At 51.1% G+C, this 14,381-nt stretch overlaps 2 protein-coding genes across 10 annotated transcripts in view; both read left to right on the forward strand.

The window, feature by feature from the left end:
• Positions 1–3,671: 3,671 nt before the first annotated feature.
• On the forward strand, positions 3,672–9,829 carry NCMAP (non-compact myelin associated protein). Its single transcript, XM_036397101.2, has 4 exons — positions 3,672–3,740; positions 8,437–8,531; positions 8,655–8,739; positions 9,173–9,829. The coding sequence occupies exons 2-4, from the start codon at positions 8,447–8,449 to the stop codon at positions 9,312–9,314; spliced, it is 312 nt and encodes a 103-aa protein (XP_036252994.1). The 5' UTR covers positions 3,672–3,740; positions 8,437–8,446; the 3' UTR covers positions 9,315–9,829.
• Positions 9,830–12,543: 2,714 nt separating this feature from the next.
• SRRM1 (serine and arginine repetitive matrix 1) overlaps positions 12,544–14,381 on the forward strand; it is a 17,736-nt gene continuing 15,898 nt past the window's right edge. For all 9 annotated transcript variants that reach the window (XM_054517211.1, XM_054517212.1, XM_054517214.1 and 6 more), the window contains exon 1: positions 12,544–12,628. In XM_054517211.1, the coding sequence (XP_054373186.1) occupies positions 12,608–12,628 (21 nt within the window). In that variant the 5' untranslated portion in view covers positions 12,544–12,607. The remainder of the gene's footprint in view (positions 12,629–14,381) is intronic.

The following is a 14,381-nucleotide window of genomic DNA, read 5'->3' on the forward strand; positions in this document are numbered from 1 at the left end:
CGTCTCTCCCTCTGCCGGAACTTGAGGACCCGGGCGCGGCAGCATCACCGAGAGATCCCTCCGCAGCGCGGGACCCTGCACACCCCACACCTGGTGTGCCTCCGCGGGACCCTGCACACCCCACACCTGGTGTGCCTCCGCGGGACCCTGCACAACCCACACCTGGTGTGCCTCCGTGTTTTCGCCTTCCGCGCTCCCAGCACCGAGTGGGACTACTTTGTGTCACGATTCGGCCGCACAGCCACATCCACGCACACAAACCGTGCAACGGGGGGGGGGGCTGGAATATGACAGCTGCTTTAATAAATACAGGACAGACAGAGAATTATTTCGCCCCTGCAAATGCCAACCCTTTGATCCCAACACAAAAGAATTTGGAAAAAGAACTGTTCCCAAATAGTTCCAGAGTCCCCTCAGTGTCTAACAGACTGGGATGAAGTCAGAGGCCAGATTTGCAAAGAAGAAATTCTAAATCCTTTAGCTGTGCCTGTGCTATTCAGCCAGCAAGCTGGTGGTCCTAGAACACGGGTGGCTGTCCCACCTCATGAGATAAAAGAATTGTGAAAAGCAATAAGGGACGGTGGCATCTGCTCCCCATATTTCAAGCAACTGCTGAAAAGCACCCTGGAAGGACAAACACTCACACCAAATGACTGTAAAAATCCTGCTAGTATAATTCTCACAGCCTCACAATATATGCTATGGGAACTCAAATGGAAAAGACTGCTCACAGGGGTACTAGCCACTTACAGACAGAGTACTGACGCAGGCCTTCGTACCCTTGTCATGTCTAAGCTGACTGGTGACCCTCCTGATGATCAGAATGATAATCAAGTGAATTTACCCAAAACAGCGTTAGATGACATTAAAAAGATGGCTCACAGAGCCTTTTTGCAAATTCAGCCTGCAGGAAGTTTTGAAAAAGCCTATAATCTGATTAGGCAAGACTCGTCTGAACCATTTACCGAATTTGTGGGCTGGGTAACGCAAGGAGCAGAAAGACAATGTGGCGATGATATAGCTCACCCAATAATGATACAGGACATTATTGAAAATAAAGGCAATGCAGAATGTAAAAGAGTTATCAAAGCCCTAGGAAAAGAAAAACCCACAGTGCCTGAAATGATGGATGCCTGTAACAAAATTGGGAGTCCACAGCAAGTGGCAATTATCCAGGCAAATGAACTTGGAAAAACTCTAGGAGAAAAAATTGAAAGGGCTCTTACAGCTCAAACAGCGCAAGCAGCTGCACAGGCAGCACAAACAGAAGCTTTACCTGTAAATCTACCAAAGACGAATGTCTGGGCTGCTTTAGCCAGGTCTGCAGGCTCCAATACCATCTGTCTGTCTGACACAAGCCCTGACAAACCTTTTTCAGCCTGTCTAGTTGGAGTACCTTTCCAAAGGGTTTTGATAATGTTACTCCTGATAAATATTGGCCATATGATGATCATCACGTATCTCCAACTCCCAGCCAGAAACACCAAACTTATATTGATAATTCTAAAGCTGATAAATCTGACCTTCAAGAGCTAGAAATCCTAGGCTCATTAACTATGGATACCTGTTACTTCTTTCATTTCCTAGGAGAAGATGGCCCTCATTTAAATGTTACCCCATATCACCCAGCTTATAGCAATATGACTTCTGGGTGTAATCAAACTGAGCTTCTTAGGTATGACGAACCTCACACAGATCATTTTAACAAACTTCCAATTCCATTCCCTAGAGGAATCTGGCTCATCTGTGGAGACAGGGCCTGGCAAGGTATACCCTCAAAAATAGATGGTGGCCCTTGTGCCTTGGGACAACTTACAATAATTGCTCCCAGTGTCAAAGAGGTAGTCAAAAAGAAAAGCAGAAAGATTAGATCCTCCTGGGGACATCAATCTGAAAGCAACTGTGACAGCGATTTTCACTCTTGGAACTCTGGAAAATCAATTGTTGCAAGCATTTTTCTACCTCAGTGGGGCTCCTCAGCTGCATTGACACAATTAAGCAAGTTAGGGTGCTGGCTCAGCAAAGAAGTAAATGCCCACCCGTGAGTCCCCTCCAGCAGCACACAGGAGCCCGAACCCTCGGAGGACGGCGCAGCTCTCGCAGCAGGACAACACCCAAGCGAGACAGGCAGGGACAACGTCTGTGGGCTGCAGGGTGTCACAAGGGGCTGCGGGCTGAGGGGTGGGTGGCACAGAGGATGGGGGGAGCTGAGAGGCAGAAGGGGGCTTTAGGAGCAACTGGGGGGCTCCAGGGTGGCACAGAGATGCTGAGAGGCTGAGGGCGGGGAACTTGACAAGAAGAGGGTGAGAGGAAGCAGATGCCTTGAGGGGCAAAGTGGGGGCTGCTTGAGGGTGACAGGTGAAGCAGCCCTCACACCACCCCTAACCTTACCTAAAAACCACCCCTGACCTGCTTGTTTCTGCAGGATGGGACAGTCATTGTAAGGAAATCAATCAAGGGAAATTTATCCCCTTGGAAAGATGATTGGTGAGTAATCCCTGCTGGGATTTCAGTCTCTGGTTTTAAGGAGCTGCATGGGCTTCAGTGAGATTGAGGTGGAAGTGACTAATGTGGGTCTTTGTAGCTGTACAAAACATTTGCTAAATAATTGGATCTGGAAACTCTGGTTTCTGGTGGAAAAGCCTCTGTGGTTGTGTTCTGTGGGTTCTGTGTGGAAATCAGCCTGTGGTGGACACCAAAGTGAAGCATGAGCTGTGTTAAGGGTACAAATGTTTCTGGAGGAGGAAAGGGAGAGCTGCAAGGTAAGCAAGGACCTCATTTTTCATCCCAGCTGGACTCTGGTCTTCCCAAGAAATCCACTGGAAATGTTTATGGACCATCAGGCCCCCCCTGTTGCTGCCTTCCATAGGGAGCTGGGATTCTGTAGGGAGCAGGTTTTCTCCTGTTTCAGGTTGCATTCCAAGGGAGGTGGGTGGTGAGGCTCTGGCTGCAGCTGGGGCAGCTGAGATGGAGAATTGGGGGAAACATCTCCTGCACAGCAGCTTGACAACCCTAAACCACGAATGGAGCCTGAATGAGGGCTGTGGCTTGTTCCTGTGTTTCCTGCTTTCCCCTGGGAGCAGCATCAGGCCCAGGCAGGGAACAGATCCCTTTTTAAAGTGTGATGTCCACAGGAAAAATCCAGCCAGGGACTGTGATCACACTTCTCTGGAGGATAAAGCCAACGAAGTACAAGTTAGAGGTGAGGATTCCATTCCAGTTTGATCCTTTTGATTCCATTGACGAGTGGACAAAACGACTCATTCTGTCTCTGGGCTGAATGTGCTTGGGGATCCCGAAGTGCCTGGGAGACCTTTGGGCATGCAAGAGCCGCAAAAACCGGGCTGTTCCCAAAGCCTGGGAACTCCCGCTGTGAGACGGGGATTTATCCCAGACTCCTCCATCCCTTCAGCCGCTGCCCGGCGGGATCGGGGGCACCCGCAGCCCCGCACGGGCCCGGGGAGGCGGCGCTGGGGGCCGGGCCAGGCTGGGCCGGGCGGCCCCGGGGAGGCACCTGCGGCGGCGGGGCTGTGCCGGGGCTCCCTCCGGCCGCAGCAGGCACCGGGCTCCCCGCGGCAGCGGCGGGGCTGGGCTGGGCTGGGCTGGGCTGGGCTGGGCTGGGCAGCTCCGCGCCGGGGAAGGGGCGGGAGCGGCGGCGGGGGCAGCCCCGCAGCCCCGGCGGGCGGACGGAGCCGGAGCCGCTGCGGCAGCGCCGGAGCCCCGAGCCCGCAGCATCCTCCGTGAGTAGCGCCGGCTGAGGGTCGGGTGTAGGAACCGCTCTGAATGGGGATCATTGTAACCTTTCTGCCCTAAGACGGTCACTTTCTGCCCTAAAACTCTCTTCCTTTCTGCCTAAAGCTCTGTTCCTTTCCGCCCCGTTCCAAGCGATGGTTGCAGCGCGGTTACTCCGGGTTTGTGTGCGAGGCACTGTGGATGTACCACGGGAAACGCGAGTTCTTTATCGGTGCCTCCAAACCAGAGGGAGATAGAGAGCAGATGTCCTCGCACGTTTTTCTGTTCAGCTGCTGCTTGAGCAGTTGTTCCATCAATCGGGAGCCCGTAGGGGACGGCACTGGGACTGCCCTGGCACGGAGGAAGGGAACCCGCGCGGCTGTGGAAAGCTCATTCCATCGCCGGCGGTGTCCTTTCATCGCTGGGGACGCTGAATCTCTTGTCCTGACTTATTCAACCCTGGCACTATAAATATGGGTTTGTTGGTGGTTATTTGTTTGTGGTTTTGGGTGGGGTTTTTTTGTTGTTTTTTGTTTTTGTTTTTTTTGGTTTTTTTTTGTTCTATACTTTTTTTTTTCTCCAATCTGCTGAGCAGCGTGCTGGAAAGAGCTGGCAGAGTAATATTTAACAGGAAAAGAACTCGAAAGCTCAGAGCATTGTGTTACAGTTCACTGAGTGTCTCCAGCACAGAACAAAACTACACTGCTTGTATTATTTGGGAACACACTGAAGCTGCTGACAGGTTTAAATGGTGATTTCTGGTTTTTCCTGGTAATTAATGTATTTAATGCCCCAGGAAGTCCTTGCTAAGGCAAGCGTAGCTTTTTGTAAACAGCTTTCACTGATGGGATGCATTGTGCTGGATGGCAGGAGGGGTTGATTTAGTGATTACAAACCAGGAGACAAAGGCAGAGCAGAGACTTCAGGGTCTGACAGAGTTATTGTCCCTCTGTGGGTGCCACACTGGGGCACTGAGGCTTTGCCAAGGGGTCCTGGTGGAGAACAGGCTGCACGTGTGAGGTGTCAGCTGCTGTGTGTGTCTTCAGGGCTCTGCACAGGGAAGGTGCCTCACTGATTCAACAGTAGGCAAGAAATCCTGGGACTGCCTCTGAGCTGCTGTGAGCACTGAGAGGAGCCGTGTTTCTATGTGGCTCCTTTGTACTGTGTACAGAATTCTGTACATAGAGAAGCACAGAACAGGTTGGGTTTGAAAAGACCTTAAAGCCCATCCAGTGCCACCCCTGCCATGGCAGGGACACCTCCCACTGTCCCAGGCTGCTCCAGCCCCAGTGTCCAGCCTGGCCTTGGGCACTGCCAGGGCTCCAGGGGCAGCCCCAGCTGCTCTGGGCACCCTGTGCCAGGGCCTGCCCACCCTCACAAGGAAGAAGTTTTTCCCAATATCCCATCCATCCCTGCCTCTGGCAGTGGGAAGCCATTCCCCCTTGCGCTGCCTGCATTAAAAGCCCCTCTCCCTCCTTTTTATATGAGCCTTTAATTGCTGGCTTTAAAGAAAATCTAATTGGGCAACGTGCAGGTCACAGTCTGGTTTAGACACTGCTCTGGATGAGTCAGTGACAGAAGTCTACCAAGTTTGTATTTCCAGGCATGGCTTTAGAAATGAGGGTGTTCCTTTGGGGGGTCCTGTTGCCACTTCTTGTCACCTGTGGGAGCTGAGGGGTTTTGGTGCCTCTCATGATCTAAACCAGGCAGGTGAAATTACTGAGGGGTTTTTAGTTGGTGCTACTGCCCAGAGCTGCCTGCAGTTTGTGCCCCTCTGTCTTGGCAAGGCAATGAACTGCTTTTAATGTGTGTTTTTGCAGCAGCTCAACCTGGGCAGCTCATGCCAGAACCTGAGAAGATGCTTATGTAAAGGTGCTGCCCTGGCATGGGGACACTCAGGCTCGCACAGGGAGGGTTGTTTGCCTCAGGCCACTTTCAACTTGGGCTTTTCTTTCCTCCTTCCTCCCTTTTTGGAGCCTCTCACGGTAAACCCAGGCACGTTCAGGTCTCACTGAAGGACATTATGTTTTCATTACTCCTGAAATCACAGCTTGCCTCAATCCCTGGCCGTGTTCCCGGGGTGCTGGGAAGGTGAGGGCAGGAACAGCTCCATGCAAACCCCACCTTTTCCCAGGTGAAAGCTCTGAATCTGCATCCTCCTAACCAGCACCTGCCTTCCCTGGCAGGGAGCTGCCTCTCCAAGTCCAGCCACCCTGGAAAAACCCTCAAACAATCCCCTCTGTTCCCTGTGACCCCTGTGCTGGAACTGCCAGGTGCTGCTGACAGGTGAGCTCTGATCCCCATCTCCTCACAAACAAACCCAGCCCAGCAGGGCAGGAGCAGCAGAAGGGAGGCTTTGGAAAAGGGGGCACCGCTCCCCCTTGCCAGAACAACCCATCCCCTGTATCTGCCAAGGTGTTTGAAATGGAAACGTGCCCAAAGCTGAACTTTATGGAAACATTTCCAGCTCCATAACGTGGGGGTGCAAAAATAACCAGCAGTGTGGAGAGTGAATGAGAGGCTCTGAGAGCCCAGGCAGGTGTGTGTGCACAGGGGGAAGTGCAGCCCTGTGTCATGGACAAAGAATGTCCTGTGATTACTGTATCAAAGTCCACTTCTTCTCCCCTGCTGAATGGCTTTTATCCAGCACTCCTGATTTTCCAAACGTTTTTCTGAACAGAGTAGGATCCAGGCTGAAAATCAGTAGGTTCCCATGGATTTTGCTGGGCTTTTCTGGGTCTTTCTTGCAGCAGAGGCTTGGTCAGGTGTAACCTGCTGATTCACAGGGCAGGAATGGAGCTGGGACTCCAGGTAAGAGCAGGACTGGCACCTTCCACCCTGGCTGGAGACACTGACCTTGCAGCTCACAAAGCAGAAAAATCCCAACCTGCTGCAGTTTTCAAACTGCACCTCAACTGGTGCAGCCTGCTGGATAAATTAATCCCTTTCATAAACAGGTGGTTTCACTACAACAATAAAAATTCTTTGGGTGGGGGTGACTCATGCACAAACAGCTCCCCATTCCCAAGATGGTTTGAGAGGGAAGGTAGGAAGGATGAATATTTCATGGCTTAATATTAAAATATTCAGCTTTACTTATTTGGAGTTTTTATTTTGGTAGCCAGAGGAGGAAAAAAAGGCTTCTCTAGGTCTGGCATTTGCACTGCCCAAGTCAGGAGCCATAAGGTGAGAGCTGGATGTGGCTTTTTCTGAATTATGCCCATAGTCAGAACACTTGCTCAGCTTTTCATGAAGAGTCTCTTGAGCCTCTGCTGCCACTGGTTAAACCTTTTTCCATATGGGAGGAGGGGTGGGGAGACAGGAACAGCTGTCCCTGAGCTCTGAGGCTCCCAGGTCCCTCTGAGGTGTGTGTGAGCCCTGTGCTGGACAATAGGGCTGGGCAGAGTCTAAACACAAAATATTTCAGCTGATGCTCATGTTGCTGAAGTAACTTGGCCTTGGCTAAACAAAGGAATCATTCACTCACAGGAGAATGACCCAGTTACAGGCTTGTGGCAAAGTTATTTTGGTTTTTAGATTAAAAGAAGAAAACCAAACTTTTAACTTGAGAGGACTGGAGTATTTGAAGAGTGGCCCTTGCAGTTCTGATCCTGCATCCCAGTCAGACACCAACCACTTCTCTTCCTGCTGCTTCCTGATCCCTCTATTCCTCACTGACCTGCTCTGCAGGTTTTTAATTTTTATTACCAACTGATTTCCACTGAATTATTTCTGGCTATTGTTTATCTTGTGCTGTGTAAAATTAAAGTTACCATGCCACAGTATCCCAGGGGAGCACCAGAGTCCTGCCTGGCTGTACTGAGCAGCATCTGAAGTGGGAAACTCAGTTCCATATCAAGTGCTGAAGGATAATTTACTTTTCAAGGGGCAGTTGGAGTGTCTCAGCCCTGGGACTGGGAGCTGAGCTGGTTCCAGAGGGCTCTTTGAAGTGGTGCTCACACCCCTCTAGGGCTGAAGGAGCCCTTTAATGGCTCAGGTTTCCAGGGACACTTGGAAAACCCTTTTAAAACCAGCAAACATCCCGGCTGCTCTTTCCAGAGCCACACTTTTACCCACCAAAACACAGGCATGTTTTCAGCTGTGCCCTTGGAAGTTCAGCCACTTCCAATAACAGACCTGAGCTGACACTGGGCTGAACTCACAACCTCCTGCCACAGCCACGTTGCAATGCTCAGGGGCTGGTGTTTGTCCCAACACTTTTGGAGCTCCAAGTGAAGGGGCTAAATGGTTTTTCTTCTCCATGTTAGATGAATGAAGCTCCTTTAAATTCTATTTTATAATGGAATTTTTAAACCTTTCTGTGATCAGTTTTTCCTTTCCCTCAAGACATTGCTGAATTCTGGATGCAGAATCCTTCACACTCTTTTGCTCAGTGATCTGAATCTCAACCAGAGGCAATAAGCCAAAATCCCAAAGCATTTAAGATAGATAATTGTGTTTATATCTTATTTTATCCTATTACCACTGACCAGGGGATATTTTGAGGCAAATTGCTCAAGATTGTACCAAAGTTTCCATCGTACCAATTTCGAATTTCCATTCCCTCAGCAGGGCCAGGTCTCCACTACAATGAAAACATGAAGAACCCCAGTTCAGTGAGCCTTTGGTGGGCAGTTGCCTAATTAGCACTGTGAAATTTGGGTTAAGATTTTAGGATTTCACTCCTCTTTTTCCCCTTTGCAGCCGACTCAAGATGACGACGGCCACGCCACTGACCAATAACACTCAGCTCTCAGTGAATGTGACCACAAAGTCCCAAGAACACAATCTCTATCAAAGTAAGGAAAGGACTGGGGTGGTGGCTCTTTTTGGTTTTAAGTGGACTTTGAACTTATCAAACTTCAAACACTACAGTGACAATTTTGTAAATATGGCTTTTTTCCCTTCCTGCTTCTCTCCAGGCTCTGGAGCAATAGTTGCTGCCATCGTGGTGGGGGTGATTATCATTTTCACAGTGGTTCTGCTCATCCTGAAAACATACAACAGGTACGTGACCAAGCCAAACCAGGATGGACCAAAGTCCCTGCTCTCAGCTCACAGAGCATTCCAGGGCTCACTGCTGAAAATTCCCAGGAGACTCTAAGCACTGACGTGCTGATTGCAGTGCACTGGATCTCACTGGCAGTGCTCTGTGGCTGGATCTTAGGAAGCACAAAGAGCTCCTTGATGGGGGCTGCAGGGTGGGAGCTCTTTTTAGGGATTCCTGGTGGTGCAGGGAAGGTCTGAGTGTGCACCCAGGCTGCCAGAGGGAGAGCTTGATTCCTCACTTCTCAGAGCTCACACGTTCTGGGAGGACTTTTGGTATCTCAGGGATGAAATCCTGGCTTGGCTTGACTGGGTTGTGTGGGAACCTCCCCAAAACTTACCCTGGGAGAGGAGAGCCCAGCCCAGGTGCCAATTCCCCTTTTACCTTTGCCAGGCGCATGCGAGTGCGGCGGGAGCTGGAACCCAAAGGCTCCAAGCTGGCAGTGCCACCTCCTGTGGGGCACAGCAGCCACAGCCTGGCCCAGCAGCCCTCGGTGACCTTCATCCCTGTGGACATCCACCTGCAGAGCAGGTAACCATTCACCTGCCAGAGAAGAGATGGAACTGTCACCCCACGGAGCTGGGACTGCTCAGAGCTGCACTGGCAGCAGCAGCCAGTGTTATTCCCTCTGTGAAGTGATTCAAACCCTGGTTCCTTGCTTTGGGAGGAAAAACCAGAGGTCTGGACACTTCTGCTGTGGCTGAAATAACAGGTGGAGGTCTAGGAATCATCGGGATGGCAGCGAGGCCTCCTCTGGGTCTGATAAACCAGGAAGAGAAGATGCCCAGGTTTGGTGGAGCTTTTGCTTCCTCAGAGACTCTGCACCCTCTCTGTTCTGCTGATGAACTGGAGGAAAAGTCTGGACATGCCCCAAAGCCAGGTTGGACCTGAGTTTGTTAGGAGTTACATGGAAGAGGTTTGTGGATTATCAAAATTGTATTTATCTTTACTCATATTTCATGTTTCTAATCTCACATATGTACAGGTTGAGGAAAAGTTCCTTCTTATTTTCAAGTATTTTTAACTATTTCTATAAACTCTGTAACTCTCCATTTCTGAAGGAACTCAATGTCTGAGGGGTTTCACTCTCAATTCAGGTTCATGGCTGGAGCTGTCTTAGAATGCTCTGTCTTACACAAAATCTGAGTCCTTTAACTGAAAAAAATAAGCATGGAAATAGAAAAAACCAGCTTGGACAAAGCAGGGGAGGCTCTGTGCAGCCCCAATGTGCCGCTCACCCTGCAGGGCTTTGTTCTCTGGTGCAGCCCAACTATTTTTAGCCGTTTTTTATTCTCAAACCAACCCGAAGCGAGGCTGTTCTGTGAGTGTCAGGGCTGTGGGTGTGCAGCAGTGGCACAAAGGAATTCCCAGGGACACTCGGAGCCCACGGGGTGGGAACACTGAGCACCATTGTCAGCCACTGACTGCCAGATTGTCTGAGATTTTATATTTTGTATTTTTTTCCAATAAGCTTGGATCTCTTGAGCAGGTCAGTTTAACTAACTGGTGATTTTTACTGTGCAGGAGCTAAATTCAATTACTTTGCAATATTCTTTTTTGGCTGAAACTGTGGAGCACGGTTTGGATTCCAAACCAAATATTGAGACAGCTGTTTGTGAAGTTTCTGAATCTCCTTGTAAATATTTCTCCTGTCCTGGTTCTTTACCTTATTTTTTGTGGCAGGGAGGATTGATTTAAGAATTCAAAAGGGACAGCAGATGCACATCTCATTTTTTTTCAAAAAAAATATAAAGGAGCTGGTTTTCTGTTTCTGTCTCTGGATGTTCTCTGAGCAGTTCCGTGGGATCAAAATCAAGATTTTTGGGGAAGATAAGCCCATCTTACTGTTGTTGTTTTTAACATCCCTAGCCAGACCCACTTGTAGCACATTTTGTTTACTTTCCATTTGCTTCATTTCAAGCCAGCACAGTTGACAAGCAGAGTAAGCAGAACTACTGCAAGCAGCTCCAGTTTCACAGAATTACTATTGCTGGCAGCAGAATTGGCTGCTGGGGCCACACCAGCATTGCTCCAGCTGAAAAATTCAAATACCACTAAAATCTGCATCACATTGGCACCTCCTGGGAGGCCCCACAACCCCTCCTGGCAGCAAAAGCCAGAGCTTGTGCTGAGCAAGCAAAACACCTTCTCAAGGAACAAAATCCCTGCTCTGTGCCATTTGCTGTGGATTTGAGCTTTCCAGGAACAATCCCACACTCTCCCTGCCCTGGTAACATCAGCTGCCTCAGGGCTGATCCAACCTGTCCTGATTTGGCCCCCAGGTTCCACTTCCAAACACAGAGATTTTGGGAATGCTCCCCCTCAGCTGGCCCTGCCTTGCAAGAATCAATTGTGGGTTTTTTCCTCCTGAAAGTTCTACAGGATCTTCATCAGGTCAGATCCTCCAGCTGGAATTTCACTGATCCAGATACTCTGGAAAAATGTTTAATTTTTCACTGCTGGGTAAGTCCTGAACCCAAAACTCAGCTCTCCCCCTGATTTCCATCCTCCCTTGTCCCAGCAGATGGCACAGAGCTCCACCTAGTGTCCTCCTGCCTTCCCACGGGCTCTAAATCCTGTTCCTCAACAAAAACATAAAGCAATTCCAGCTTCAGCTGTCACCTTTACTGAAGTCCCTCATCCACAGTGCCAGGGCTGTGGAGCAACCGAGTCAAGCACTGTCCCAAGTTTGGCCGTGCAAGACTCAGATTACTACAAGTCTAAGCAGATAAAATATGATCATTTCCCTTGGGTTTTATTCCTGAGCCCCATAACCAATTTATTTCCCAAAAATGCATCTGTAATTCAGCCCAGAAGGAGCCACAGAGATCAGTGACCCACACCAGTCACACCAGTTTGTCCGGAGTGGGATGGGCTGGAGAGCTCATGACTTCTCCTTGGGACCAGAAAGGCAGGGAGCTGCTGGAGGGGGTCCAGTGGAGGCCACAAGGATGATTCGGGGTCTGGAGCATCTCCCTGATGAGGAGAGACTGCAGGAGGTGGGCCTGGTTATTCTGGAGGAGGGAAGGCTGAGAGGGCATCCCATAAACCCATAAAATACCCCAAGGGCTGTCAGAGGATGGTACCAGGCTCTGTTCAGGGACAGGATGAGGAGCAATGGCCATAAAATAAAACACAAAGAGTTCCACCTCAACGTGAGGAAGAACTTCTTTTCATGAGGTTGGCAGAGCCCTGGAACAGCTGCCCAGGGAGGGCTGGAGTCTCCCTCTGTGGGGACATCCCAAACCCACCTGGACGTGTCCCTGTGCCACCTGGTGACCCTGCCTGGGCACGGGTTGGGCTGGGACATCGCCAGAGGCCCCCTCCAACCCCAACTCTTCTGTGACCTCTTCAGAGCCCTGCCTTGTGCCCAGGGACGACCTCCGTTATTCTGGGAAGGAGCCGAGGGGCATTGCCGAGAGGTCGCTGCCGGGGGCTGAGGCGGCTGCGCCCTCACGACCCGGACCGCCATCCCTGAGGGAGCCGCGGCCGTGAGGGCACCGGAGATCTCGCGAGACACCGACATCAGCAATAGCTGCGGGGGCCAACATCTCGCGAGAGCGCGACTCACTGACGCGCTCACCCCCGCGCGCGCGCCGGAGCAGCCGCCCTCTCTCATTGGCCCGGCTCCCGCGCGCGCGCCGGCGCTCCGCCAATCAGCAAGCTGCGCAGGGAAACCCTGCGCGGCGCGCGCCTGGCTCCGCCCACCCCTTCGCGCCCCTCCCGCCTTCCCTCCCTCCCCCACACCCCCGGCACGGCTGAGGGGGCGCGCGGTGCACGCCGGGACGGCAGCGCGCGCCGCGGCCGGGAGGAGGCGGAGGAGCCAAGATGGACGCCGGGTTCTTCCGCGTAAGTGCCGGCCCGGGGGGCCATGAGGGAGGGCGGTTGGACGGCGCGGCGGCCCCGCCGGGGCACGGGGGCACCGCCCGGCCCCGCTGCAGGCCCGCGCTGGAACCGCGCTGCCCCGCGCGGCGCCGCCGTGCCCCCCCGCCCCCGCCCTGCGCAGGCTCCTCGCCGCGGAGAAAATGGCGGCGGGAAGAGGCCGCGGCGGCGCGGCCCGGGCGGCAGCGCGGGGATCGCGCGGCTCCGGGCCGGACTCGGCACGGGGGGAGGCTCCGCGGGCGCCCCCGGGGCTGCGCTCCCCGGCCAGGCTCCTCACGGGGCCCGGAGCGGCCCCGGCCCCGGAGGTCCCGACCCACGCGGGGCCGTGTCACCGCTGCTACCCCCAGGCGCGGGGGGGAGAGGGGCCGAAGGGCTCCGAGCGGCCAGCCCGGGTTTGCGCTGTCCGCGCTCTTTAGTGGCCACGGTCAAAGCAAATAAACAACCCTGCCCCTATTTTTAGTGAGGTTTTTTTTTTTTAGAGGTTTTAAAGTGTATTCATAGCAAAAAGAAGTTGGGCTGTATTCGTACGTTGGTATTTTATTTTTAATCTTTGAGTTTTTTCTCTAGTCTTAGAGCTGTGCTGCATTTTCTGCAGAGACCGTGAAACCTGCACAGGGTCTATTTCCTCCATTAATTGAAATGACCTTATTTTGGGGGTTTCCGTGATAATTTTTGAGAACCAATCTAAATTTCAAGGTTCATTCATTTGTTTAGCCCATATTATTTTCATTTCCTTTCCTTGTAAAGCAGAGCAGCGCACATAACCCCTCCCTTAGTTCAGTTCTGTGTTCATGGACTAACTTGAGAAAAATAATTGCAGATTAATTCTGCACTTGTTCTAATGCAGTTGTTAAAAGGTTTACAGTTGATTGACAGCAGGATTACTGGCGCTGAAAACTCTGGATTAGAACTCTCATATTCTTTTAAACTGGCTTGTTGAAGGTGGCATTTTATAAAAACCAAAGCAGCATGGCACAGAAATGGGGCTGTGAAGTGTTCTGGTTTTATTCTGGGTTCAGGAGGAACCAAATGTGAAATGACAGAAATGCAGCAGAGCAGCAATTTACATTCCCCATACCAAGCAACCTCCTATTTATAATTCTGTCAGTTCTTCACATTTCTGTGAAGTTTCAGTGCAAACTTATTTTGTCTGTCTTTAAACTCCTGCAGCCCCCTTGCTCTGTCCTGTTTGGTTCCCTTTGCTGCTTGCCACGTGTTATTATCAAGGAACTTCCTTTGCATTTCCCTTCTGGGTTGTGAAATAATTTTAAAAAACCCCAAAAGAACATTCAGTTGTTGAATGAACTGGCAAGTATTGCGGGTTTTTTTGTAAGGCACACACAGACTGCAAATATTGTAAAGAGTTTCAGTCCCTGGCAGTGCCTGTGCCACAGTCAGACTTTAGGATTCCCATGTTCTGGAACAGCAGCTGGGAATTGTCAGTGGGTTGTTCCCTTTTAATAACTGATGACTTTGCAACATGTTATATTGCTAATTCCAGGTGCTTTCTGACCAAAGTGAGCTTAGAATTTGGGGTTTTCTCTTCTTCATTATAATTTAATTCCTTGACATTTTATATTTTTGCTTGTGCTGAGCCCTGTTCTTCCCTTGAGAACTCCCTGTATAAAATTCCCTGGTTTCCCTCAGTGCTTTCCAGAATAAACTTCCCCAGCTGTGGGTTTGTCCTCGGTCAGGAGCAGCCCATCAGGGCCTGGCTGCA

This window comes from Molothrus ater, chromosome 24 (genome assembly GCF_012460135.2).
Source record: "Molothrus ater isolate BHLD 08-10-18 breed brown headed cowbird chromosome 24, BPBGC_Mater_1.1, whole genome shotgun sequence".
Taxonomy (NCBI): Eukaryota; Metazoa; Chordata; class Aves; order Passeriformes; family Icteridae; genus Molothrus; species Molothrus ater.

What these genes read in the sequence shown, in the direction of transcription:
- NCMAP (XM_036397101.2), top strand. Translation starts at nt 8,447, where the DNA reads ATGACGACGGCCACGCCACTGACCAATAACACTCAGCTCTCAGTGAAT. An exon ending in AGAACACAATCTCTATCAAA is followed by an intron (nt 8,532 to 8,654) that starts GTAAGGAAAGGA and finishes GCTTCTCTCCAG; the next exon opens with GCTCTGGAGCAATAGTTGCT. An exon ending in ATCCTGAAAACATACAACAG is followed by an intron (nt 8,740 to 9,172) that starts GTACGTGACCAA and finishes TACCTTTGCCAG; the next exon opens with GCGCATGCGAGTGCGGCGGG.